The sequence below is a fragment of the Lissotriton helveticus genome, chromosome 3_1 (assembly GCF_964261635.1).
Source record: "Lissotriton helveticus chromosome 3_1, aLisHel1.1, whole genome shotgun sequence".
NCBI classification, from domain to species: Eukaryota; Metazoa; Chordata; class Amphibia; order Caudata; family Salamandridae; genus Lissotriton; species Lissotriton helveticus.
In genome coordinates, this window is record NC_136061.1 from 461,816,192 (window position 1) to 461,843,400 (window position 27,209).

At 50.5% G+C, this 27,209-nt stretch overlaps 1 protein-coding gene across 5 annotated transcripts in view; it reads left to right on the forward strand.

Moving 5' to 3' along the window:
* The window catches only part of PIKFYVE (phosphoinositide kinase, FYVE-type zinc finger containing), a 2,266,845-nt gene that overhangs the window by 2,203,571 nt on the left and 36,065 nt on the right, over positions 1-27,209 (forward strand). For all 5 annotated transcript variants that reach the window (XM_078680343.1, XM_078680347.1, XM_078680342.1 and 2 more), the window contains one exon: positions 831-905. In XM_078680343.1, the coding sequence (XP_078536469.1) occupies positions 831-905 (75 nt within the window). The remainder of the gene's footprint in view (positions 1-830; positions 906-27,209) is intronic.

Here is a 27,209-nt window from a genome sequence, read left to right on the forward strand (position 1 = left end):
ACAACTATAAAACCTTGTTTTTCTTGTATGATTTTATTATTGCAAACTTCCCTTTGAACTAAGTTTTTGGTTACAAAATACATATAAAAAGACTTGATATTTTTCTAAATTAGTCTCAGATATATTCTTAGAAAGCGTCTCATTTATTGCCTCTGTGAGTACAACAAATGATAAGCACTAACCCCTGGTAAGCCGTACTGCTCGCCCACACTACCACAAAAGAGAGCGTTAACTTATTCTACTTTAGCCTCTTTAAACGAATTGGAGACAATCTGGACTCTCTGCACAATGCCCTTCTATTTAGTTCACTATATAGAGTGCCAGCTTCCTACAACAAGTTTTCAGATCCAGTCTGCCACCTAAGAAGTATTTAAATGGTAAGGATTCTGTGGCTGCACATTAGCAAAGGTAAGTAACTTGTTCTCCTCTGGGTGGCATTGAGAGATTGGAGACTGTCACAGAGTTAGAGGAATGAAAAAGCATATAATGAGAGCGTCCCCTCACTAAAAAACGGCTGATCTTTAGACATTGATGTCAGGCTATCATGGTACGACAAAACGAGACAGTTGTGAAAAGTACCATTTCCATCCATAATTGGCTTTAAATTGCGGCTCTATCCTGGGATGATTTGGTATAGCTGGGAGTGATGGTGCTAAACCTGCAGCATTAAATGAAGGATTTAATATAGCATATTGCGGAAATGTTAGGTTACAAAGACTGGCTTGCATGGGAATTATTCCAGAGGAGAAAGAGTGGTTGTGAATCTAATGCAAAAATGCTAGTTACTGGTGATGTCAAATTGTAACTTTGTTTCCTGTTATTTCTAATAGACTATATTCGCACATTCACATGGGACAAAAAACTCGAAATGGTTGTTAAGTCAACAGGAATTTTGGGTGGACAAGGTGAGTTTTGAGGCAACTGTTCTCTGATAATGCTTGAAGTTATTAATTACTGCACAATAAAGGACACAGGCATGTAGATTATTCTAGATTTCTTGTTAAACAATATTTTTTATCGTCTTTGTTTTCAGATCGATGAGTGAGCATTGACCCCACTGTGCCCTCATTTTTCTTATCCAATTTATTGGTCATTGTAGACACATTTTCTTCATAAAAGCAGGATTTCCCCTTTAGAACAGCATTCTAAATTGTATTGGCTACGGCAACATGTACTTGATTTCTCGCTCCCAGAGGGCTCTCTTGACTCTGTCGAAACATAATCACTGCTGTTGCACTGCGAGGTTGAAGTCTGGAATTACCTTTAATTATGACATTCTTGTATGTCAGTTGCTGCCTAGATAACATCTCTAGTACTGTGGTTTGAAATACTTACAGTAATGGTTCTAGGCAGAGTACCGGATTTCAGGAATGGCACCGGCACTTTGTGTGCCATTTCTACTAAATAAAAAGAGAGGCAGCACCTTATTTTTAAGAGTATCCAGCATCCAGTGTTTCACAAACCGGTCCATACTGGGACCCTCAGAACTTTCCAGGACCCCATCTACCCTTATGATGTTCTTCCTATTTTCAACATCTTCAAAGAGTCATGTACCTCTGGTAAGAGCTCTCTGAGTTTGTGTTCTACCTCATCAGGGTCGCAACATTTTCTGTGATTAGTTGTTAGATCTGATGGGGATTTCTAGATGCAGATTCCTTACCTTAGAATCATCCCCGGGTGTCAGACGGGATCTAGAATTTGTTTAGTGAGCAGTACCTCTGTGCTCCAGTAGGTGGCGTGGTTTGGCTACACATGGCATTGTTGGCATCATCTGCACTGAAAGTTATGTGCACGTTGCCCAAATAGGCCTAACACTCTGACGTACGTTCTTTTCTTTCAGTGCCAGTCAGCGCAGATCAGAGAAACGCTACCCCTTAGTCAATTTTTGCTGAATTGTTGTCAACGGTTTGTCACAGTCTTTTAGACGTTTACTGCCCGGTGTGTCAGATTGTCCAGAGTCTTCCTGGTTGCAGATTCGGTTCCAAAGGTGAAATCTGATGTGGTCAGTCTGACGTGGTCTGCACCACTCCGTCAGAATGTCCAGACGGTTGAAGAGGACGCGGATTTCGATCTGATCCAAATCCCACGAGGAATCTATGGACCCACCAACAGGTAAGCCCTTAAGTACCCTAAAGGAAGGGTTGAGATGATTCAGGGTTCCTTCCCAGGAGAGGGGTCGGTCGGTGGGGAGGATACTCCCATATCCTTTGTCCAGTTTTGCGGCAGAGCTGAAGCCAACGGCTCCCTAAACTAGTTTGAACTAGAGTATTCAAGCAGTCTTAGTGGTTATGGCAAGCGATCCCTCCTGCCCCAATACACTAAACCCTGTCTAGGAGGTGGTCACACATCCCTGTGACAGGATATCTGTTGTTCTGTATCCCCTGCACAAGCTTGGCTCAGCAACAGGAGGGCAGAAGTAGGTCTCTGGTCGGCAGCTGCCCTAGCTTGTTGTCCGGTTCTTGAAGACTGGTACCAGGAGCACTGAGGGCCTCCCGGAGAAACTTTGCAGTGCATGGAATCATACACCCACACCGTAAACGATATGATTCCAATATGTTTGATTCCAAACATGACAGTGTTGGTTACAGCCAGTTTCTAGATGGTCATTGCGTTATGACGCATGGCCACTCTATTTCGTAATGGCTTATACACTTAATCCCGGGAGAATGGACTCCGAAGGTTGTAGGGGTGTTCTTCTCATGCGGAGGCTACACTGTAAACGGTATGATTCAAACATGTTTGATTCCAAACGTGACAGTGTTCGTTACAGCCATGTCATGGTCATTGCGTAATGAGGCATGACCACTCTATATTTCATATTGGCTGATACACTTACAACCCGGAAGAACGGACTCCAAAGGTTGTAGGGGTGCTCTTCTCATACAGAGACTCCCTAACACTTGAAACCGAGCACCTTGAAAGGCCTGCGTTAGGGGTGGCTTATAGGTTAGAAGTGCGGTGACCTCAGATATAGGAAACTTACACCTGTCGTAAGTGGCGCAAGCACCAGCTTACACAGGCTGCAATTGCAGGCCTGTAGTCACAGTTTGAGTGGTTTCTCATGGGTGGCATAATACATTCTGCAGCCCATGGGAGACCCCTGGTGTACCTATGCCCTGGGTACCTCAGTACCATATACTAGGGACTTATAAGGGTACACCAATAGCCAATCTGGGATATACCCAAGTACTCACCATAACCAATTTAAGGGAGAACGCACAGAGACTCGGGTCCTGATTAGCAGGATACTAGTCAGACTAGTCAGAAACAGCATAACCCCAGGCAAAAAGTGTGGGTAACCATAGAAGCAGATCCTACTTCCTACACACACCCTCTTCTTGTATGCCTGTGATCCCTCGAATGTGATCACGATCCAAAGGACTGCTTTGATTGCTATCTTTCAAGTACCTGTCTGCTCAACATGCGACGTTGTGCCAGTCCAGATCCCGGTCGAGAGGAAGGTCCTGGGAGGAGTTGAGGAGTCAGAGATCCTCGTCACACTTGAAGTCGTCGGGTCATTCGTGTAAGTCTGACCACAAGAATAAGTCGAAGTATTCTTCAACTTCACCTCATCCGTCAGCCGAGACAAAGGAGCTCCGACATTCAGGGCGTGGCTTCTCATTAGAGGCAGCACCTGGGCCATCTCCGGGTCTCCCCGAGTTTCTGGGAGCCATAGCAACACCTGCCCGAATAAAATAATTTTATGAGGCTATGCACCTCATATTTGGGCAGTCTGTTCCCTCTGGTGTACCGTTGTGCCTCGTGGGTTCAGGAGGGGCCCCTACTGGATGCACATCGTCGGCTCTGGTGCCATTCGTGCTCCTTGTATCCACAGATGGATCCGGACTAGCACCAGTCATGCCACCTCGACCTTCCCCTGTACCGATTCAAATGCCGACCCACCTGATGCTTTCACCGTTCCCATTCTGAACCCCAACACGGAGCCAGAGGAGCATCGTCCGACACCGACTGGAGGCAAGCCTTCCAGAGCCTGAGCCATATTCTTATGGGGTAGGCCTCGTGCAGGTGTGGGAGGAGGTCTCTAGACCCTGAGGAGTACCAGCCTTATGACACAAACATCGACTGGTGTGAGGATTTGACAGATGCCAGGGACCTGCAAACCTCTCCAGATTCTGCATGCTTTCTTCCCCTACCGTGGCTATGGAGAAGGAAGCTTCATACGCAATGGTGGTGAGGAGGTCCTGTACCTTAGCATGCCCTCAGTAGCATCCAAGATGAACGTCTTGGCTGTACTTCAGACAGGAGTTCTTACTGATACTCTACTTGGGACCTAGTCCACGCCCAACACATGAGCTCCTGTGAACAGGACAATATCCCATTACCACCTGCCCGCTCCAAGGGATCCTAAATTCCTCACAGAACATCCTTCTCTGGAGAGCTTGTTAGTCCAAGCCTCCAGCTCCCACATAAATCCTGGTGCATTTTCAATGTGGGAAAGATTGTTTTCTTCCACCAGCCTGGCATTGTGATCCATGAACACTGCATGCCTTTTGGCCCACCATTCCCATGCTCTGTGGGATACAGTTGGGCACTTGCTGCCAATGGTTCTAGAGGAGGCCCGGGCCATACTCACCCAGGCTATTGACGACCGGAGGGATGCAGCTAAATTCACCATCAGATGTGGACTGAATAACATCGACACACTGGGCGGAGGGATTTTGTCAACTGTGGTCTTATGACACCACGCCTGGTTGACAACAACTGTCTTCTCCGGGGAAGTCCAAACATAGTTTATGGACATGCCCTCTGATGTATCCCTTCTGTTCGGAGACCAGACAGATTCCCTGCTGGAGCACTTTAAGGACAGCAGGGCTACGACCCGGTCCTTGGGCCTTCCCATGGCCACTTATCACCCCCAATTTGCCTTCTGCAGCAACGAAAGGGGTTTCCGACCGCGTCTATACCAGCAAACTTCCCAGCCTCTGCCTTGCAGAGGACGTGGTGCCTACACACCTGTGGGTCAGACAGCTCGAGGTCAGGCCAGTCTACCACTTCCCCCAGCAGCCTCCACTTCCAAACCCTTCTATTCTGCCCCCTTTACCACCATGGGCACCCAGTGGGAGGCAGGTACTGCCATTACCAACCACACTATCTATGACATCAGACCGATGGGCTTTGCAGATCAGCCAAAGGGGCTACGCTACCCCCCCCCCCCCCCCCCCCCAGTCAAGATTTACCCTCCTTCAATGCCACCTTTTTACTACAGGATAACGGAGGACCACCTATCCCTTTTCCACCAGAAAGTGATGGCTCTCTTGGCCTAGGGAGCCATTGAGAGGGTGCTGATTCCAGAAGCAAGTTGTTGCTATTGCTGCTACTTTCTCGTGCCCAAGAAAAACTGAGGCCTTCGTCCTATCCTTGGCCTGCACCCTCTCAATTTCTTCCTCAAACTGAAGAAGTTCAAAATGTTCACTCTCACTTAAGTCCGGTCTGCTTTGGACTTGGGAGACTGGATGGTAGCATTGGACTTGCAGGATGCCTACTTTCACATCCTTGTCCTGGTTGCCCTCAGACATTACTTGTGGATTCCAGTAGGTCACAAGCACTTTCACTTCACTGTGCTCCCCTGTGGCATTACCAGAACCCCGTGGGTGTTCCCAGGGTGATTGCAGTGGTTGCAGCTCATCTGCGGAGATCAAGGGTGTCAATCTTCAAATATCTCAATCACTGGCTGTTGAAGGCAGCTACGCCTCAGGCTGTAGTCCAGATTTCAAAGGGACTGCATTTGGGTCAGTGGCAGACCCCTTTCCAACCAGATCTGACAGTAGAAATAGATGTGTCACTCCTGTGATGGGGCGTCTTTCTAGGAGAGGTGGAGATCAGAGGCCTTTGGTGGAATCCGGACTCCACATCAACCTACTGGAGCTCCATGCAATCCGGCTGGCATTGAAAGCTTTTCTACCCTTTGTAGGAAAGTAGGATATGCTTTCATGGTTACCCCTACTTTCTGCTGGTGTTATGCTGTTTTCTTACTAGTCTAACTGGTATCCTGCTAATCAGGACCCCAGTCACTGTGCTCTCTCCCTAAATTTGACTATGGTAAGTACTTTGGTACCTTCCTAATTGGTTACTGGTGTACCCTTCTAAGTCCCTAGTATACGGTACTAAGGTACCCAGGGCATAGGTACACAAGAGGTCTCCCTTGGGCTGCAGCATGTATTATGCGACCCATGAGAGACCACTCAAACTGTGACTACAGGCCTGCCATTGCAGCCTGTGTGACTTAGTGCTGGCACCACTTACAAGAGTTATATAAGTTTCCTTTTATCTAATGTCACTGCACGTAAAACATATCAGTCACCTCTAAGACAGACATTTCAATCCTGAAGGCAGGGTGCTAGGTTATATGTGTGAGGGTGTCTTACATTAGCAGGACACCCCCTACAAACCGCGGAGTTGATTCTCCAGGCTCTGCTGTCAGCCGTTTAATACATATAGTGGACATCAAGTCTATAGATTGACTATATATTGGCTCCCCCGAAACCAGTCATGTTTGGTAACAAACATGTTAAAACCCTACCACAAAACCAATTCCAGTGCTGGATGTAGGATCCCATGTACTGGGGGCTCACCAGGGAGCCACCCCTGTAATCCTGGTATCAGCCTTTCAGGGTCTAACAGCAAGCTTGTGCTGCTTCCATCCACAGACATAATTCTGCCCTTCTGCTGCTTAGCTGAGCTCGAGCAGGGAAAGGTAGAACAATAGGTTTCCTGTCTCAGGTAGGTGTAACCACCTCACAGACAGGACTTAGTGTATTGGGCTGGGGTGGGGCTGCTTGCCAGTGCTACCAGACTGCTTTGAAGGGCACATTTGGTGCCCTCCTTACATACTCCAGTTTTAGCCAGTTCAGGGAGCTGTTGGCTCCCGCTCTGGTGTGAAACTGAACAAAGGACATGGGAGTATCTTCCCCTCTGTCCAGCCCCTCGAGTGGTAGGGATCCCTGAATCATCCCAACCTTTTCCTTAGGGTACTTAAGGGCTTACCTGCGGCTCTTCAGATTTGCTGTGGGGAAAGATTCAGATCCGAAACCACTCTAAGTTCTACCACTGGGGACTTCAGACTTTGCCTGGGAACCGAGACTGCATCCAGGAAGACTCCTGCTGCTCCTGGTCATGTCATCCTGCCAGTCTTCTGTGTCGTCTGTGCCTGTGCTTCATCCAGGTTCTTCTCCAGGCCCGTGAGTATCAAAGACATCCAAAGGAATCTCAATTGTAGTGAAGGAGTCACTCCCCTGCAGTCACAGCAACTAAGCTGACCGGTCTGCTGCTCCTGACGTCCCACAGACTTAGCAAGGTTCAGCAACCCAGGTGGTGGTTTTGAAACTTCCTCGTGGCCTGCACTGTCTTCTCAGCAAGTTTTAGGCCAGTATCCCTCACCAGAACTGCTAGTACAGCACTCCTGTGCACTGCGTTGACTTGTCGTTGCCAAGGCTTGTTGACTCTGTCCTCCAGAGATCTTCGAGCTGCCAGAAGCTCCAGCCGCCAGCATCTCTTCCTGTCCAGATCTTAGTCCTCACCGCATCCTCTGCACCCTGGGTCTGCATCTTGGTTGAGCTGCTCAAGGTCCTCTTGCGACTCCTGTGCCTTTGGCATGTGTGTCCCCTTGAGGGTCTGCTTGGGCTTCAGTGGACTCCCCTGCTTGCTCACGGCCTGCTCTAACTCTCCTGCACTTGGTGACTCCCTTGGACTTTGCTGGTCTCAACGATGCACCTTTTTCGTCTGCCACATCTGTTGCTGCTGCCAAGGATTTTTGGTGCTCCTGCCTGACACCGACCCCCTGGTTCCCAACTTCTGATGTGGGACAGTTCATTAACGGCTCCTCGTCTTCCACAGCGTCGCCTGGTCCTCACAGCTGCAACGACAAGGTCACCGTCAACTCTCATGCATCTTCAATCATTGGTGGTCATTGGTCTTTCCTGCCTCCTGTTTGCTCCCGAGTGGCATAGACTCTGTCCTCTCTTTTTTCAAGTACTTCTCTTCAAGAATCCATCCTTGGATTCCACCTGATTCTTTCATCTTCTCCGCCAGCGGCATTTTTTCGGAAGTAATCCATTGTGGTCTACGGCGGTTTCCGACGTCACATTGCACTTATGAACCCGGCTTCCCTCTTGTAGGTAACCTCTGGATCCACAGGTGGGTGACTCTCCAACCTTCCATCTTCCACGGGGATTCTTCAGGGTCCACTGGGAAGGGTCCTTCCTCTTGAAAACTGCAACCGCGACTTTCCCATTGACTTGCATTGAGTATGCTGCTATGTGTCCGCTCTGCACACAACCTCCGTCGGATTACGGGGTACGTACCTTGGGTGGTTCCTTGTGTCCCCAGCTCTTCTGAGTCTTCTAGCCCAAGTCCCGACTTCGGTCTCAGTTCGCATTATACTTATTCCACTCCGCCTGGACAACACTGTGTATTTGTGCTTACTTACCTGTTTTACATTTGCAGTATTGCGTTTATATCTCTGTGTAGAAGAAATCCCAATATGTTAGTGGGTGTGTGTATAATAAATATACTTATGTTATATCTACACTATGCAGTTAATTCTAGTTTAACCTACACTATATGATTAGTACTGGTAAAACAAGCTGCTTACCGCTCCTTCTGGACTAAGTCTGAATGCTGCTATCATCAGCTACCACTTAGAGAGCTTTCTATGGTAGTCTAAGACCAATAAAAATCCCCATAAGGGTTGTCTGGATTAGTGCTAGGTGCTTCAAATAAGTGTGCACCATATACTAAGCCGGCCTCCTACATTGGTGTGCTGTAGTTGGGATTTAAGCCTGCACTGTTTTACCAGCTAATCTAGGTGTGGATTAAATGAAAAACCATCACTAGCATTAGGCACATATCAAAATATTTTTGTAGACAAGTTCTACTGCACTTTTAGACTGCTTGATAAGGTCAAGGTATAACCCTTTTTCCAATCTTTAGTAGTTTAGTTTTCAGTAGGGTAGGTAGCTGCAGCACTACATTACACCTAGACACCATGTCTTTAGATATGGTACACAGTGGGTCCAACCCTCGTGATACAGTGGTCTCAGGTTCCAGGAACTGAGGAGCCTGTGTACCTCTAGAAAGTTAAAGACAGGTAGTAACCCTAACACTGAGCAACTCTTAGAGCTGTTTCTGCTATATGACCTCCAGAATTCTGATGGGTCATAAGGGCAAGACAAAGTGGGTGGGGATGCTCCAGAAGATGGGCTAGGAGGGGTTGCCCCTAGTGACCCTAAGTCTGAGCATGACAAGGAGGAGTCTAATGACTCCACCCTGGTGAACTCCGATCCCCCTGGGAATAGTACTGATAGTACAGAGGGTGTCCCTAAAGGTAGGTCCACCTTTGTTACTCCTGTGAGGTTTCAGATAATGCGGGGGATGTCTAGACCCCCTCTGTCAATTCCACTACTTCTGTTAATTCCATAGGGACCTCTATCTCTAGCAAGAGGGAGGAATCCTTAGATGGGGGAATAACATCCGATCAAATTTGAGAGAGGCTCAACCTCAAGCAAGAGCCGTTGGCCCTTGATAAGGAGACCCTGGAACTCCAGAGGGCTAGGAATAATTTGGGGCTAGAGTCCCATGGTGGCATCACTAGTGTATCTAGAGCCAGGGAACCATCCTTTGATACTAGGAACCTGAGCAGGAGGGGGATGATAGCCATACATTTATCACTGCTTTGGAGAGGACATGTAAAGTACAGAAGGTCCCTCAATGGCACTGGGCAGCTATCCTGTGGCTCTTCTTTGTTAACAAAGGTAGAGACAAGCTCCTCATTGTTAGAGACGAGAATGCCGATAATTACTCAGTTGTGAAGAGTGCCCTCATAGATGGGGTTGGTTTCACTACTGAACAGTGCAGAGTTAAGTTTAGGGACACCCAGAAGGCACACACTCAAGACTGGGATAATTTCTTAGACATTGCTGGGTTGATTTCTTAATCTGAAAGATACACGTTAGTGATTCCTTACCTTAGAATATCCCAAGGCGTCAGACTGGATCCGGACATTTTTGCGTAGCAATGCCCCTGCGCGTTGGTAGGCGTCGTCTGCGGCTCCGCGTCTGTCGTCGGCGTCGTTAGCGCCGGAATGACGTCGTCGGAGAACTTAGACGCCGCCCATGCGCGCTGACGTCAGTTCTTCTTTTTTCCACGACAGCTAGCGCAGATCCGGAGAAGCTCTACCCCTAGTCATTTTTGACTAAACTTTTTGATCCTTTTGATCGTTTCTTTCTTTGAGTCTTCGACTCTATCGGTGCCGGTAGGGATGCCCGGGTTCAAGCCCTGTTCGAAGTGCGACCGAATGATGTCGGTCACGGACCCCCATCGCCGGTGCCTGAAGTGCTTAGGCCTCGACCACGACGACCGCACCTGCTCCGACTGCCGGGCCCTGACGTCGAAGGCTAGGCGGGAGCGGTCCCGCAAGCGGCTCGAGCTCCGGCAGTCGGCCCGCGCCGTTCCAGGTCCCGGTCCCACGGAAGGTCGAGGGACCGGTCGCGGGGTCGGAGTCCCCGCAGCTCCGGGAGTGGACATAGGTCGTCGGGATCCAAGTCCTCAGGTAAGAGGCATGAGAGGTCGGAGAGGCATCATCGCTCCTCCGACCCACCCCGACGCTCGCACGATGCGGCCGGGGGTTCGGGCGACACCGCCCACGCGGCTCCGAGAGAGTCGCAAGCATCGCCGCCTGCCCCACACCTTCGAGTCCCTGGGCACAGCACGACGCCGGAGGAGGTCGAGCGGTACCTCATGGCCATGAGGTCCCTCCCTCCTCAGCCGGGTCCCGCGGCGCCTTCGGGCCCAGCGGTCCCGGCTGGAGGCCCTAGCGGGTCGGGCGCTTCGGCCCCGACGCCGCCGGGTGCTTCGGCCCCGGCGCCGCCGGCGACTTCGGTCCCGGCACCGCAGGACCTCTCCGGATCCGCTTCCGGATCCGGGTGGTCGCCGGTCGACCTCACCGGCACCGGCCCCGAGGGTGTCGCCCCCGGCGCCCATTGTGGACGCCGTCCCCAATCTTCCCTTCGGTCCGACTCTGGCGCCGCTTCCGACGGCCTTTGGAGATTTTTATTTCCATGAGTAGGTCCAGTCTGTTGACCCTGGGTTACAGGAGACTGGTGACGGAGGTGATTGGGGGGGGGGTCTGAGGACCCTCTGGCACAGGAGTGCCAGTCTCAAGAGGACTGGACATATGAGCTTGGGGAGGCCAGTGGTATTGACACCTCACCAGACACTGGATTTGTCTCCCCTCCCACCGTGGCTACGGAGGAGGGGGCTGCTTACAGCGTAGTGTTGACGAGGGCAGCCAAGGGCTTGGGCCTTGAGCTCCCCGTCGCGGCCGTGAGGACTAACCTCCTCACTGAGGTTCTTAAACCGCAGGCAAGCTCCAGTGAGCCTCTGCTGCCGTTTAATGAAGCCTTATGTGACGTTCTTGTGGGCACTTGGTCCAAGCCCGCCACAGGTCCGCCTGTGGATAGGAACGTGGCCAGACGCAACTGCCCGGCTCCGGGCGACCCTTGCTTTTTGTCCACCCACCCCACCCCCGAGAGCCTGGTCATCCAGGCCTCCACTTCCCAGACCACATTCCCAACGGCCCCGCCTGATCGGGAAACCAAGAGATATGAACAGTTCGGGAAGAAGGTGTTCTCGTCCCTGAGTTTGGGACTGCGGTCTGTCAATACCGCGTGTCTCTTGGGCCGCTACACCCACACCCTGTGGGACACGGTCGCGGACGTGCTGCCACAATGCCCGGAGGAGGTCCGGGCTAAACTCGCCCAAGCCCTTGTGGAAGGTCGAGATGCGGCGCGATACTCTATCCGGTGTGGGCTGGATACCACGGACTCACTGGGCAGGGCGATGGCAACGACGGTGGCGGTTAGACGCCACGCCTGGTTGAGGTCCGCCAATTTTTCGCCCGATGTCCAGGCCACTCTTCTGGATATGCGGTTCGATGGCCGTCGCCTTTTTGGCGACAAGCCTACCATGCGCTGAAGCGCTTTAAGGACTCCAGGGCTACGGCCAAGTCCTTAGGCCTTTCGGCCACGCGCCAGCAATCGGGTGCCTTTCGCTCCTTTCGTGGCCACGGAAGGGGCGTCCCCGCACGTGCTGCCAGCCACGCACCGCAAAATGTCCAGCAGTGCGGTGGCGGCCGTGGAAACCGCCGTGGTGGCGGTCGGGGTCAACGGCGAGGCCAGTCCACACCTCCCTCCGCAGCACCTGCCTCGAAACCTTCCGAGTTTTCAGGCCCATGTGACGCCTGTGGGAGGCAGGGGTCGCCATCACCACTCCCACTGGCGCTCTGTCACGTCGGACAGGTGGGTGCTGCAAATCGTCCGAAGGGGCTACTCCCTCCCCTTCGAGGCGACCCCTCCAGCCATGCCCCCGCAATTCCACCGCGTGTCCGGGGATCACTTGCAACTTCTGCAAGAGGAAGTCACGGCCCTCTTGGCCAAGGGGGCCATCAAGCGGGTTCCTGGGCCAGAAGTAGGATGTGGATGTTACTCCCACTACTTTCTGGTGCCCAAGAAGGGCAAGGGGGGCCTGCGCCCTATCTTGGACCTACGGAACGTCAACGGCTTCCTCCGACAAGAGACGTTCAAGATGCTGACTTTGGCTCAGGTCTTAGCTGCCCTGGACCCCGGAGACTGGATGGTAGCATTGGACTTGCAGGACGCTTATTTTCACATCCCCGTCCTGCCGGCCCACCGGCGTTACCTGCGGTTCACGGTAGGCCACGAGCACTTTCAGTTTACCGTGCTCCCCTTCGGCCTTACCAGCGCCCCACGGGTGTTCACGAAGGTGATGGCGGTGGTCGCAGCTCATCTGCGCAGGTTAGGGGTGTCAGTCTTCCCCTACCTCGACGACTGGTTGTTGAAGGCGGGCTCGCCCCAGACAGTCGTCAGCCACCTCCAGACTACGGCCGACCTCCTGCACTTGCTGGGGTTCTCCATCAATGTGCCGAAGTCGCACCCCTGTCCCTCTCAGAAGCTCCTCTTCATCAGAGCGGTTCTGTACTCGGCGCAGTTTCAGGTTTACCCTCCCGAACAGCGGGTTCGGGATATTCACGCTCTGATTCTAATCTTCCAGCCTTTATCCCGAGTCTCGGTCAGGTTGACGCTGCGGCTTCTGGGACTGACAGCCTCCTGCATCCTTCTGGTGCGTCACGCCCGGTGGCGGATGCGGGCTCTGCAGTGGGACCTGAAATTTCAGTGGGCCCAGCATCAGGGCAACTTGTCCGACCATGTCTTGATCTCAGAGGGCACTGCAAGACAGTTGCAGTTGTGGCTCACGGACCGCGATTGGGTCAGTGGCAGACCCCTCTCCCTATCCCACCCGGAGGACGTAGTTGTGACGGACGCGTCCCTCCAGGGCTGGGGTGGCCACATGGGAGAGGCGGAGATCAGAGGACTCTGGTCTCCGGCGGAGGCCCGGCTCCACATCAACCTGTTGGAGTTACGGGCGATTCGTCTAGCACTGAAAGCATTCCTCCCCTCTGTCCGGGGGAGTGTAGTGCAGGTGTTCACGGACAACACCACCTCCATGTGGTACTGCAACAAACAGGGCGGGGTGGGGTCGTGGACCCTATGCCAGGAGGCTCTGCGCCTCTGGCAGTGGCTGGAACGTCAGGGCGTGACCCTGGTGGTTCAACACCTGGCAGGTTCTCTGAATGCCAGGGCGGACGAACTCAGCCGTCGGTGCATGATGGATCACGAATGGCGTCTGAGCTCGGACGTGGCGTAAGGCCTCTTTCAGCAGTGGGGAGAGCCTTGGTTAGATCTATTCGCCACCGAAGAGAACGCGCAATGTCATCAGTTCTGCGCGTTGGAATTTCCAAGGCGGCGCTCGCTCGGAGACGCTTTTCGTCGCGAGTGGAGTTGCGGTCTATTGTACGCCTTTCCGCCTATACCACTTTTGCCCAGCGTGCTGAAGAAGATCAGGCGCGACCGGGCCCAGGTTATCCTTGTGGCTCTGGACTGGGCACGAAGATACTGGTATCCCGAGCTACTCAGCATGTCAGTCGATCCCCCGATTCGTCTGCCTCTTCGGGAGGACCTTCTGTCGCAACAGCAGGGGACGGTCCTCCACCCGAACCTGTCCAGTCTCCACCTACAAGCTTGGAGATTGAGCGGCGACAGTTGAGGCCATTTGACTTGCCTCCCAAAGTCTATAATGTCATTCTGGCAGCCAGGCGTCCCTCTACAAAGTCGGTATGCGCCTGCAGGTGGAACAGATTTGTGGCATGGTGCACAGCAAAGGCTGTGGACCCACTCTCTGCCCCCCTTTCTGAGGTTCTCCTCTTTCTTCTTTCTCATGCCCAGCAAGGCTCTGCTCTGGGCACTGCCAAGGGCTACCTTTCTGCCCTTTCTGCCTTCTTGAGGCTACCTGATCAGCCTTCTCTGTTCAAGTTCCCTATTGTAAATAGATTTCTTAAGGGCATCACACACATGTTCCCTCCTGTTCCCTTCGTGATCCCCCAGTGGGACTTGAACCTTGTTCTTACTTTCCTGATGTGCGCTCCCTTTGAGCCACTTCACAACTGTCCTCTTCGCCTTCTAACTCTGAAGACTGCTTTCCTGGTTGCCATCACCTCTGCCAGGAGAGTGAGTGAGCTCCAGGCCCTTTCTTGTACTCCACCTTTCCTTTCTGTCCATCCGGACAAGGTTGTGTTGCGTACCAAGCCATCTTTCCTGCCCAAGGTTGTCTCAGCCTTCCACATCGGGCAGTCCATTACCTTGCCAACCTTCTTTCCGCCTCCGCATCCCTCTAAAGAGGAAGAGCGGCTCCACCGTCTGGACCCAAAACGTGCGCTCTCATTTTACTTGGATCGCACACGCCAGTTCCGGGTGGATGACCAACTCTTTGTTGGTTACGTGGGTGCTAAGAAGGGGAAGGCGGTACACAAGCGGACCATCTCCCGGTGGATCATCTTGTGTATCCAGGCATGTTACTCCATGGCTAAAAAGGAGCCCCCTGTTGGATTGAGGGCTCATTCCACTCGGGCCACGGCAACTACTACTGCCCTGGGCCGGGGGGTGCCCTTGCAGGACATTTGCCAGGCAGCTACGTGGGCCTCGTTGCACACGTTCGCACGACACTACTGCCTGGACAGTCAAGTCCGGAGGGATGGCTTCTTTGGCCGTTCCGTCCTCCAGGACTTTCTGGCGTGATTATTGGTTCGCAGACCCACCACCGGGGTTGGTATTGCTGGGGTATCTATTCTAAGGTAAGGAATCTATCACTAACGTGTCTCTTTCAGATGCACAAGTTACTACTTGTGTAACGATATATCTATAAGAGACATTAGTTAGTAATAGATTCCTTACCGACTCACCCATCCTCCCCGTTCTGCGAACCGATATCTAGGGTTAAGGTCATCCCCTTTCAGGGCCCTAGTTTCTTGGCACCAGTGTTGGTTCTATCATGGCTCTGCGTAGCTGGCGCGGAGAAGCTGTGTATCAGAACTGACGTCCGCGCGCATGGGCAGCGTCTAAGTACTCCGACGACGTCATTCCGGCGCTGCCGACGACGGACGCGGAGCCGCAGGCGACGCCTACCGACGCGCAGGGGTATTGCTACTCAAAAATTTCCGGATCCAGTCTGACGCCTGGGGATATTCTAAGGTAAGGAATCTATCACTAACTAATATCTCTTACAGATATATCGTTACACAAGTAGTAACTTGTGCGACAATGGTATTATGGCTCTGGAAGGCTGGCTTCCTAGAAGAAAGGTACGGAACTATTAAGGATTGTCCCAAAAGTCTAAAAACTCAGAAAAGAAACCTTGGTGCTACCTGTGTAAGGAAAAGGCCATGGGCTAGGGGAGGCTAATTGTCTAAGGCTAGCGCCTAGGAAGCTACTACCACTGCCTCTAAGGCAACTAGCCCCCCTAGCACCAGTACAAGTGATAGTACAGCTCCTAAGGGATTAGTAGGGTCAACCTTGGGTTCTGAAGTGGGTGGTGGCCTAGTCAGAACACTCACTCAGGCTGTCCTGGTTTGTGACAGTGGCATGGACCACTTTACTAGTAACCTACTTAGGCAAGTACAGACAACTGCCTTTGACGAATGGCCAGGAAGCTATGGCTTACAGGGACACGGGCCAGTGTCACAGTGTTAACAGAGAAACTTGTGACCCCTGAACAAATCATACTTGGTCAACTTTACCAAGTGGCCAACGCCACCAATGTCAGGACTGATAACTTCTTAGCAGTTGTTACTCTCAGTTGGAATGGGGAAACTAGCCCTAAAAAAGATGCGGTTTCTCCAGACCTACCTTTAGATTGTCTGTTGAGCAATGATTTAGAAACTTAAGCATGGTCTGAAGTGGAGTTCAGGACACATACAGAGATGATGGGAATCTCTTCCAATGCATTTGCTGTCACCAGGGCTCAGGCCAAACTGCTAGGCACGGAGGGAGCACTGGATCTTGGAAGGATGGACCAGCTGGCTCATAAGAGGAGCAGGAAGAGTAAGGAATTATCCTCCTCTCAAACTCCCAGTGAGAGCCAGCCTCCTGAGAGAGATGACCTCAGCCCCTGTGAAGGAACTGCCCCAGAGGAATGTAGGTGTGATCAGGCAGAGTTCCTGGGGCCAGGGGGCCCTTCCAAGGGCACACTTGAGTTTGGAGCTGAAGTCCTGCCCCACTGTTGAACAGCTAGACAACAAGCTGCTGCTGAGGAGGTATGGGCTGTCAGTGAGTCTAATAGGATCTATTGTGAAGATGGGCTTCTGTTCCCTGAGTGTAGAGACCCCAAGACCAGAGCCACCAGCAGGTCGGTAAAACCTCAGACGTTCGGGGGGTTCTTCTATCCCTAGCACATGACATTCCCCTTGAAGGACATCTTTTTGCAAAGCTAGACTAGGGACAGGCTTGTCCCTCATTTTCACTGGCCACACATGTCTTAAGACCCCAAGGATTTTTTTTGCTCCTTTGTCACTTACCAAGCCAATGGTAAGTCAGGTTGCACTACAAAGGCCCTCTTAATTCCACTACGCTAATGTGATAACATGAGTCATCTGTGAATCACCTGTGTCTTTTGGAACTGATGACTTCTTGAAAATAAAGAAGATTGAATTTGGACTAATATGGCCCTGTGAACTTGTTTTTTGATAATTGACTATATATGTTTGCTCAGGATTGAGACCCAATTCTTGTAAATCTTTTTTCTGTGAACCTGTGTCTACAGAAATACTCTGAAACATTGGTGTCTGTTTTCCTCTCTTTCCTTTGAGCAGCTGATGTGATATCTTGATGAGTTTGCTATATTGATGGTTATGCGCAGACTCCAACCCAGCCACATTTCAAAGTTTTCCCCTAAATTCCACTCCCACTTTGAGAGGATAGGGGCCGACATTGTTGGTCCCGTAAACCCTCCAACAGCACCTGGACACAGTTATATCCTAGTGGTGGTGGACCATGCTACTACGTATTCACAGGCTATTCCCTTAGGACCACTACAGCTCCTGTGTGTCAAGGACCCTTCTGGGAGTCTTTTTTTTTCAGAGTGTGCCTTCCTAAGGAGGTCTTAAGAGACAGAGATCCCAACTTCATGTCTAGTTACATTAACGCTTTGTAGAAAGAGTGTGGCGTAAACTACAAGTTTACCATACTCTACCATCCACATTGCAGTGGGCTTGTTGAAAGGTTCAACAAGACCCTCATGGGTATGATCATGGGCTCCCAAAAAAGCTGAGGCAAAAATGCGATGGCTTACTACCTTGCCTACAGAGAGGTTCCTCAGAAGGGTATGGGCTACAGCCCATTTGAACTTGTTTTGGACATCCAGTTAGGGGTCCATTGTGTTTGGTTAAGGAGGAATAGGAGCAGCCTCTCAAACCTTCTAAACATGACATTGTGGACTATGTAATTGGCCTGCGTTCACGTATGGCTGAGTACATGAAGAAGGCCAGCAAAAACCTTGAGTCCAGCCAGAAGCTTCTGAAAGCTTTGCATAACCAAAAGGCTGCACTTACTGTTTACTAGCCAGGATGGAAAATGTGGGTGTTGGAGCCTGTGGCCCCAGCAGCTTTCCAGGACAAATGGAGTGGCCCCCTCACCATCATTGAAAACAATGGTGAGGTCACCTACTTAGTTGACCTAGAAACCCCTAGAAGTCTCCACAGAGTACTTCATGTGAACCGCCTAAAGCCCTTTGTTGACAGGACTGACATGAGCTTCCTCATGGCCACTGATGAGAGGCAGGAGGACGAGAGTGATCCTCTCCCTAATTTTTTCTCTGCATCTGTTGATGGAGTAACCTTGTCAGGCAGCCTCACTTACCAGCAGCAATCGGATTGCAGGAAAATCCTCAATCAGTTTGCCCATTTGTTTTCTCTGACTCGCAGTCAAACTACCTGGTGTATCCATGAAGTGACACAGATGACAGTCTGCCTGTGAAAAATAAAATCTACAGGCAGCCTGACCATGTCAGAGATTGTAGCAGGACAGATGTCCAAAAGATGCTAGACTTGGAGATCATTGAGCCTTCAGATAGCCCTTGGGATAGTACAGTAGTCCTTGTGTCAAAACCTCACACCCAAGATAGTAAAAGAGAGAGAATATTTTGTGTGGACTACAGAGGCCTCAATGCAGTCACTAGGACCGATGACCATCCAATTCCTCTGGCAGATGAGCTAATTGATACTTTGGCCTCAGCCAAGTATCTAAGTACATTTGACCCGAATTCTGGCTACAGGCAAATCAGACTCTCTAAGAATGCCAAGCCCAAAACAACATTTTCAACCCTATAGTGGGCATTATCAATTTATTGTAATGCCCATTGGCTTGAAGAATGCTCCTGCCACATTTCAGGGGTTGGTGAACAAATTCCTCGCAGGTCTGGAAGCCAGTAGTGCAGCATATCTAGATGATATTGCTGTCTTTAGTTCCACCTGGGAGGATCACCTAGACCACCTCAATAATGTTAAGGAGGCCCTGCAAAAGGCAGGCCTTACTATCAAGGCCACAAAAGTGCCAGATAGGGCAGAGCAAAGTTATATACTTGGGCCACCTTGTGGGCGAAGGCCAAGTTCAGCCATTGGAGAGCAAAATCCAGACCATAATGGACTGGGTCTCTCCCACTACCCAGACTCAGGTCAGAGCTTTCCTGGGCCTCACTGCTTACTACAGGTGTTTAGGGGCATGGATCCATAGTGGTTCCCCTTAATGATCTCACTTCCAAAAGGATGCCTATGAAAGTTCAGAGGACAGTTAGCTGTCGGAAGGCATTTGATGACCTGAAGCAGGCCATGTGCTCTGCTCCAATTCTGCAAAGTACTGATTACTCCAAAACATTCATTGTCCAGACAGCTGCTTCTGGCACCTCTCATCCTAACTTAGTTTCATCGTTGATTCTCCCTCCAAAAGTGGGGATCAGAACTGGTGGAAGCCAGTTACTGGGGGCAGCAAAAGGCAGGGGCAGCTTACAAAGGCAGCAGGACTTTGAAGCTTCCTCTTTGTGGACCCAGCCCATCCTTGGGAATGAGGCATGAAACCTCTGCCCAGGATGGGATTTTTGTCTGGGCCCAGAGAGTAGAGGTCCTCTACCCAGGAGTCCAGAAACCTGTCTGGTGGTAGCAAATTGTGGGCAGCCCTTCAGGAAACACACCAGGGCTTGTTGTTATTAGGGGCATCTCTAAAATGCACTCTGAGTGCATATTACATTAAATCCCTCACTGGCATCAGTGTGGGTTTATTGTGCTGAGAGGTTTGCTACCAAAGTTCCCAGTTTTTAGTAAAGCCATTATGGAGCTGTGGAGTTCATAATGACCAACTCCCAGTATGCGTGAGCAGGCCACCCCCTACAAACCCTAGAGTCGATTCTCCAGGCTTTGTTAGTGTGGTCAGCCATTTTGATAAATATAGTGGCATCATTACGCAATGACAATTTATATAGTGGCTGTGCCGAACCTGGGCATGTTTTGTATCAAACATGTTGGAATCATACCCAACACAATTGCTGGTGTTGGAGGTATGATTCCATGCACTGGGGGGCTCCTCCGGGAAGCCCCTAGTACTCCCGTAACAGCCTTCCAGGGTATGCCAGCAAGCTAGTGCTTCTGCCAACCCCACACATGATTCTGCCCTCCTGCTGCTGAGGTGAGCTTGAACAGGGAAAGTTAGGACAAAAGATATCCTGTCACAGGGAGGTGTGACCACCACCCAGACAGTACTTGGTGTTTTGGGCTGGGCTGTGCTTGCCAGCACCACCAGACTGCTTTGAAGGATACTTTTGGTGCTCTCCTTGCATACTCCAGTTGGAACCAGTTTTGTGATACCTTGGCTCCCGCTCTGCTATGAAACTGGACAAAGGTCATGGTGAGTATCCTCCCCTCTGTCCAGTCCCTCTTGTAAGACGGATGCCTGTGTCGTCCTAACCCATTTCTGAGGGTATAAAAGGGCTTAACTATGGGTGGGTCCTCAGATTCATCTTGGGACAAGTCTCAAGCTGTCACACTTCGACCGTCTGGACACTTGGACTTTGCTAGACTTCGCCTTGAACCTAGACTGCATCTAGGAGGACTCCTGCTGCTCCTGAACTGGCTGTATGCAAAAGAGCCAATTGATAGGCGGAATGCTGGACAATGCAAACATTAACCCCCAGTCACAAGAATCTGAGTTTAATCCATCATTCTTTTGCTCACCACACTACCCCAGTTTGGCCCAGCCATATGCAAATCAGTCTTGACCCTGTTCCTTCCTGGGACCGGTTTCAGGGCATCACCCTTCATCAGCCAAGCTAGCTTCAATCCAGTGGTGTAGTGAGTATGGGACCCATTTCTGGGCATACCTTTCCCACTTAGGGCGACATATGCAAAAGAAACAATTGAAGGACGGAATGCTGGACAATGCAAACATTCACCCCCAGTCACAATGATCTGGGTTTAATCCATCATTCTGTTCTCCAAGTCTTCTTAGTCCTGTCATTCATTCATAAAATCTTTATTTCGGTGAATTTTCACCCTAAAAGACATAAATACATTTCATTAACTTCAGAAATAAAAATTTAAACTGTACAAGGTCATTAAAGTCCATTAGGAAATTTCTAGTGCGAATTTCACATTTTAGTACAGTAGAGTCAGTGACCAGCTTTAAGGCATTGTCTCCTCAAGGACCACATTGCACCTAGATATTTAGCCACTGCGAAGACGATTTGGTCCGACAGATCTATTTTCAGAACTCTGAACGCGGCCAAACACTTAGAGAATCCCAAATTTCTGCATAGGGGGACAACCCATTTTTTACGAGGCTCACTGTAGGCCGGGCAGAAGAAAATTATATGGAGCTCAGATTCATTGGCCATTCTACAAGCTGGACATACACTGACTGCTTGTTCACTCCACTTGCTTGTAAGTTCTCGTAATGGGAGGGACCCGTGCCTCCATTGCAAATACAGTTTCCTTAGTAGAGGAGGATATAGTTTGTCTAGGGCTGGCTCAAAGCTGTAAGTGTCCTTAGTGCGTAGAAAAGACTCCGTTAGTGGTCCATGGTCTGGTCGGCAACAAAGTGCCATTAATTTACTGTCACGAAAAATCTTTGCCAGTGTCTTTTTCGGAATGAGAGGGCAGGAGGTTAAAGGGTCAGACCACAGTCCTGTCTCTCTGTGCTTCATCTTCCTCAGACTTGTGGGCTTCAAGGACACCCGAAGTAATCTCCCTTTTACAGGTTCCATGCGATCATACTGGCACTGAAGGCATTCCTTCCCTCTCTCAAAGAGAAAGTGGTGCAGGTGTTCACTGACAATGCCACTGCCATGTGGTACTACAACAAACATGGCGAGGTAGGTCGTGGACCCTTTGTTTGGGAGGCTCTTCACCTCTGGACATGACTTGCACATCAGGGCATATGCTTGATGGTTTTACCACCTGGCAGGTTCTCTGAAAGCCAGAGCCTAAAAACTCAGCCGTCGGTGCCTGGTTGATCATGATTGTCGTCTCCATCCGGCAAAGCTGAGAGTTGTGCTCCTGAGGCGGAAGCCGGGAGCGAGGCACTATTTTAAAAAAAAATATTGTCACAGATTAATTGTGTTTTTAGAATTTGACTAAAACTTTATTGAGTCCATCCAGCACTCTAATTTTTTGTTTTTTCTTCTTCTTAATTAACCCGTTCGTTGTTGTGCAACATTCACCTAGTGTTTAGTCTGAAAACACTTTACGAAATTTGGAAAAATTGGGAGTCAGCGGGCCATCCCGTTGTCTAAGTGGTAATGTAATGCACACTTTCACTGGGAACCCACTTGGTTCTCTTCTGGTAAATTCGTAAACAATAATAGTCCATTCACTCAGAAAGAGAGGCGTCCTGCAGAAGTGACCTGCCTGCACCGAGACCCCGGAAGAAGGGTCACCATAGACCCGAAATGCATTGGGTAAATGGGAAATGTTAACATGAAATGTCATGGATACAAAAGGATTCGCAGTAATTAAAAGATGAAATGAAATCAATAAACATGAAAGTTTTGAAACGAGATTAACCAGTGAATGGACTATTATTGTTTACGAATTTACCAGAAGAGAACCAAGTGGGTTCCCAGTGAAAGTGTGCATTACATTACCACTTAGACAACGGGATGGCCCGCTGACTCCCAATTTTTCCAAATTTTAGAATTTGACTGTCACAGAATACTTGTGTTTTTAAATTCACTCACTTGGGAAAACTAGTTGTTAGACGCAGCGGAGCCAGCGCTGACGCAGCACGCTGGTCGCCAACACCCCTTCGCGCCCTCTCGCCACGAGCAGAGGCCACGCCCCTTTTTAGGCCCCCCCCCCCCCGGTCGACTCATACTTATAGACGCCGAATTAGGGCGCCGAGCAAAGCTGAGAGTTGTGCGCCTGAGGCGGAAGCCGGGAGCGAGGCACTATTTTTAAAAAATATTGTCACAGATTAATTGTGTTTTTAGAATTTGACTGTCACAGAATACTTGTGTTTTTAAATTCACTCACTTGGGGAAACTAGTTGTTAGACGCAGCAGAGCCAGCGCTGACGCAGCACGCTGGTCGCCAACACCCCTTCGCGCCCTCTCGCCACGAGCAGAGGCCACGCCCCTTTTTAGGCCACGCCACCTCGACCGACAACCCCGGAGCAGTATAAATCATGTGCATATTCCGGTTGCGCAGCGGGCGCGACGTTTGCGCGCCGAAGGCGCGCCTAAGGCAAGCCCGTCTGTGCCCGTTCGCGACCGACCGGGGCCAGGGGCCTCCCCCCTGCTCGTCCAACATGCCAGCCCATCACCTACCACCCACAGTTCCTACACCAATTAAACCAGACAGTTAGTTCACCCTGTCTACACACGTGGGACCCGTTTACCCAGCACCCCGCTTGTAATCAGTGTGGATTTCATTCCACCCACAGTACAAAGAAATCAACATCAATTCTGATGTTACTGCTCAACTGCCGCTCACTTCCCAAACACTCCACGGAAATCGCCTTATTGTTGGAGGAGAAGAGCCCAGATGTTCTTTTCGCCACAGAAACATGGCTTCAGGAACACTCTGAACCTGAACTGGTTCAAGCGCTCCCACCCGGTTATCAACTACTTCGCCTAGACCGTAAAAAGGGTATTGGCGGTGGCCTGGCAGTAATCCATAAATCAGATTACGTTGTTACTAGCACCCCTATAAACTTTCTGTGAATGCCTTCCGTTTTTTATAAAATTCAGCGCCACACATACCTTCTCGGGTTTACTTATATATCGACCGCCAGGACCACAAGGACAGTTTCTTTCGGATCGCTCCTCAATAGCAGCAAATCTTGCAGTCAGTTCTGCCAACTTTACCATCTTAGGCGATGTCAACATCCACTTAGACGACCCAAATGACTCCATAGCCAGAGAACTTTCCTCTAGCCTAATCGCCCTCGAATTACACCAACGCGTTACTGGGCCCACCCACCAAAAAGGACACCTTTTAGACCCGGTTTTTAGCAACTGCAAAAACCTCCAGGTTGGAATTCCCTCCCCCTTCCTTGGTCTGACCACTTCCTCATCCCACTCACTTGGACTTTGCCCCTTCACCTCCCCCCCAAACCCCCGATAACTCAACGCTCCCGTAACTGGTCCAAACTCCCTCTAACTGAGTGGCAGGATCTCCTTCAAGGCACTAAACCAATTAACACCTCCGCTCCCACTCTAGACAATGAGAACTATAACAACTGGATCAGCAGTGCCCTAGACACGGTACTACCACAAAAAAACTCCCACCCTAAAAGGGGCAATCCCACTGCCCCGTGGTATACGAGCGATCTACGTGAGGCTAAACGTGTCTGTAAACGACTCGAGAGGAAATGGCGCCTCAATTACCTTCCAGCAGATAAAGCAAGCTATCGAACGGCAATCAAAAACTACAAAGTAAATATCCATCTAGCTCAGGCTAAATACTTTGAACTTAAGATCGAAACCTAGGGAGATTTATCAGATTGCAAAATCCCTCTTGCAACTTCCTGAGGCCCCTAAGCATCACAATAATACTCAGACCCACTGCGAGGAAATAGCTGAGTTCTTCTACCAAAAGATAGAAACCATCAACTCCTCCTTTCCTCCCACCGTTACCCTGATCTCAGACTCCGTCAACACAGATCACATGACGGCTCCCTCCTGCGCTCTCAATAGTTTTCCCCCACTATAACTTACCAAACTGGAAAAACTCATGAGCCAGGTTAAATCTGGATCACCCACCGACCCAGCTCCTCCCAGTGCTCTCACCCAGATAACCCATCTGATCTCGCCCACCTTACAAGACCTGCTCAACTCCTCCCTCCAGACTGGTACCGTTCCACCTCCATGGAAAAGGGCAATGGTTAGAGCTCTATTAAAAAAGCCGAATCTAGATCAATCCAACCCCGCTAACTATAGACCTATATCCCTTCTGCCATGGCTTAGCAAACTCCTCGAGAAGCATGTAAACATCATTCTTACTGACTTCCTGGAAGCCAACAACATGCTAGACCTCTCCCAGACCGGTTTCAGGCCCCGTCATGGTACGGAGACTGCACTTATTGCAGTGACGGAGGAGGCACGAAGGATCTTGGACGATGGCGGGTCCACAGCCATCGTCCTACTCGACCTAAGTGCTGCCTTCGACACTGTCAATCATAACATCCTACTTCACCAGCTTAAGAAAATAGGAGTGTCAGGCACAGCACTCAATTGGCTGAGGTCTTTCCTTACGGACAGATCCTTCCAGGTCTTTGAAAGGGACTTCACCTCAGCCAGTAAACCCCTCACTTGTGGAGTGCCTTAGGGCTCCTCCCTGAGCCCCACCCTTTTTCATGTCTACCTACGCCCCCTAGCTGATGTCGTCCGCCCATTCGGCGTGAAAATCGTCACCTACGCGGACGACACGCAGCTAGTGGTAGCACTGGACCCCCCCCTGAACTCTCATCACAGATTACATATCTGCCTTGAAGCCGTCGCTGCTTGGATGTCTAGCTCTTACCTCAAACTTAACGGGGACAAAACAGAGATAATGCTCCTTGGAAATAACATCTCGAAATCCATCAATCCCATCTGGCCCCTCTGCTTAGGAAGCCCCCCGCAACCCAAGGAGCAAATCAAGAGCTTAGGCATCTGGCTCAACCACACTCTAACCTTCAACTACCAAGCCACCAAGCTTGCTGCCACCGGCTTCGGGTTGATGAGACTTCTCCGCAAAATTCTCCCCCTCCTTCCGTTTCATTCAAGACGGATAATGGTTCAAGGCCTGATCCTCTCCCGTCTCGATTGTGGAAACGCCCTATATCTTGGGGCCCCACAATCCACACTTAATAGACTCCAGGTCATTCAAAACTGTGCGGCAAGAATTCTCCTGGATATCCCTCGCCGAAATTCAGTCAGAGCCAGACTGAGGGATCTTCACTGGCTCCCGGTGAGATCCAGAATCGAACTTAAGAGCATGTGCATCGCACACCGATCCCACTGGGGTACAGGCCCCTCTATTAACTCCCCCCTGGTGAAAGCCTGTCTACCCTCCCGCCCACTCAGATCTGCGACCTCCCACCTCGCCTCAGTACCACGCATCAGGAAGGCCAGGTGTGGAGGCCGCTCGCTCTCTTACAACCTGGCTAAGATCTGGAACTCCCTTCCCCTCCCTATCAGATCAGAACCTAATCTTCTCACCTTCCGTAAATTATTAAAAAGTTGGCTCTTCAGTAAAATTCCAATTTAACTCTTCACTCAGCTTCTCTTACTCCAGCCTCTCCAGCCCAACTCACTTCTTTTACAGCGCTGGGACGCCCCTGGGTAGCCAACGCGCTTTACAAATCATCAATACAATACAATACAATACAATACAAGTGGCGCAAGCGGTTGGGAGAGCCTTGGTTAGATCGGTTTGCCTCTGAAGAGAATGCGCAATGTCAGCAGTATTGCGCGTTGGAGTTTCTAGGTCGGCGCTCGCTTGGCAACGTTTTTTGTTTTGAGTGGAGCTTCGGCCTCCTTTATGCATTTCTGCCTATACCACTTCTGACCAGTGGAGCTTCGGCCTCCTTTATGCATTGCCGCCTATACCATTTCTGACCAGAGGGCTCAGGAAGATCAAGCATGACCGGGCTCAAGTCATTCTTGTGGCTCCCGATTGGGCACGAAGAGTCTGATATTCCAACCTTCTGAGGATGGCCATCAATCCTCCAATCGGGCAGTACTTCTGTTACAGCAGAAGGGGACAGTACTTCACCTGAACCTGTCCAGCCTCCACCTCCTGCATGGAGATTGTGAGGTGGCAGTTGACAGCATCTGATAGAGACTTCTAACTGCAGATTCCTTACCTTTGAATTACCCAGACGTCATGCTGGATCCGGAAACTTTTGCTGAGCAATACCCCTTGCGCGCGGTGTTGGATGGGTGCATTCGGCTCCGCAGGACGTCTGCTACATCAGTAGCGTTGGTCATGACATTGCGGTGCCTATATAGCAGGGATGCCAGTTCTTTTCTTTCCACGCCAGTTAAGCGCCAATCCGGGAAGATCTAACCCTGTGCCGCTTTTTTGCCATGTTTTTTCTGGACTTTTGTCGAATTAAAAATAAAATTCACTTTGTGTGCGAGGGATGTCTTTGAGGAAGACCAGTTTCAAGCCATGCTGTATCTGCCACCACATGAATTCGATGACCGATCCCCACCTAGTTTGTCTCAGGTGTCTTGAGCGCAACAGTGATTGGAAGTCATGCTCGTACTACTGCGCCATGGCTCCGAAGACCTTGCGGGAGCAGGCGATGAAGCTC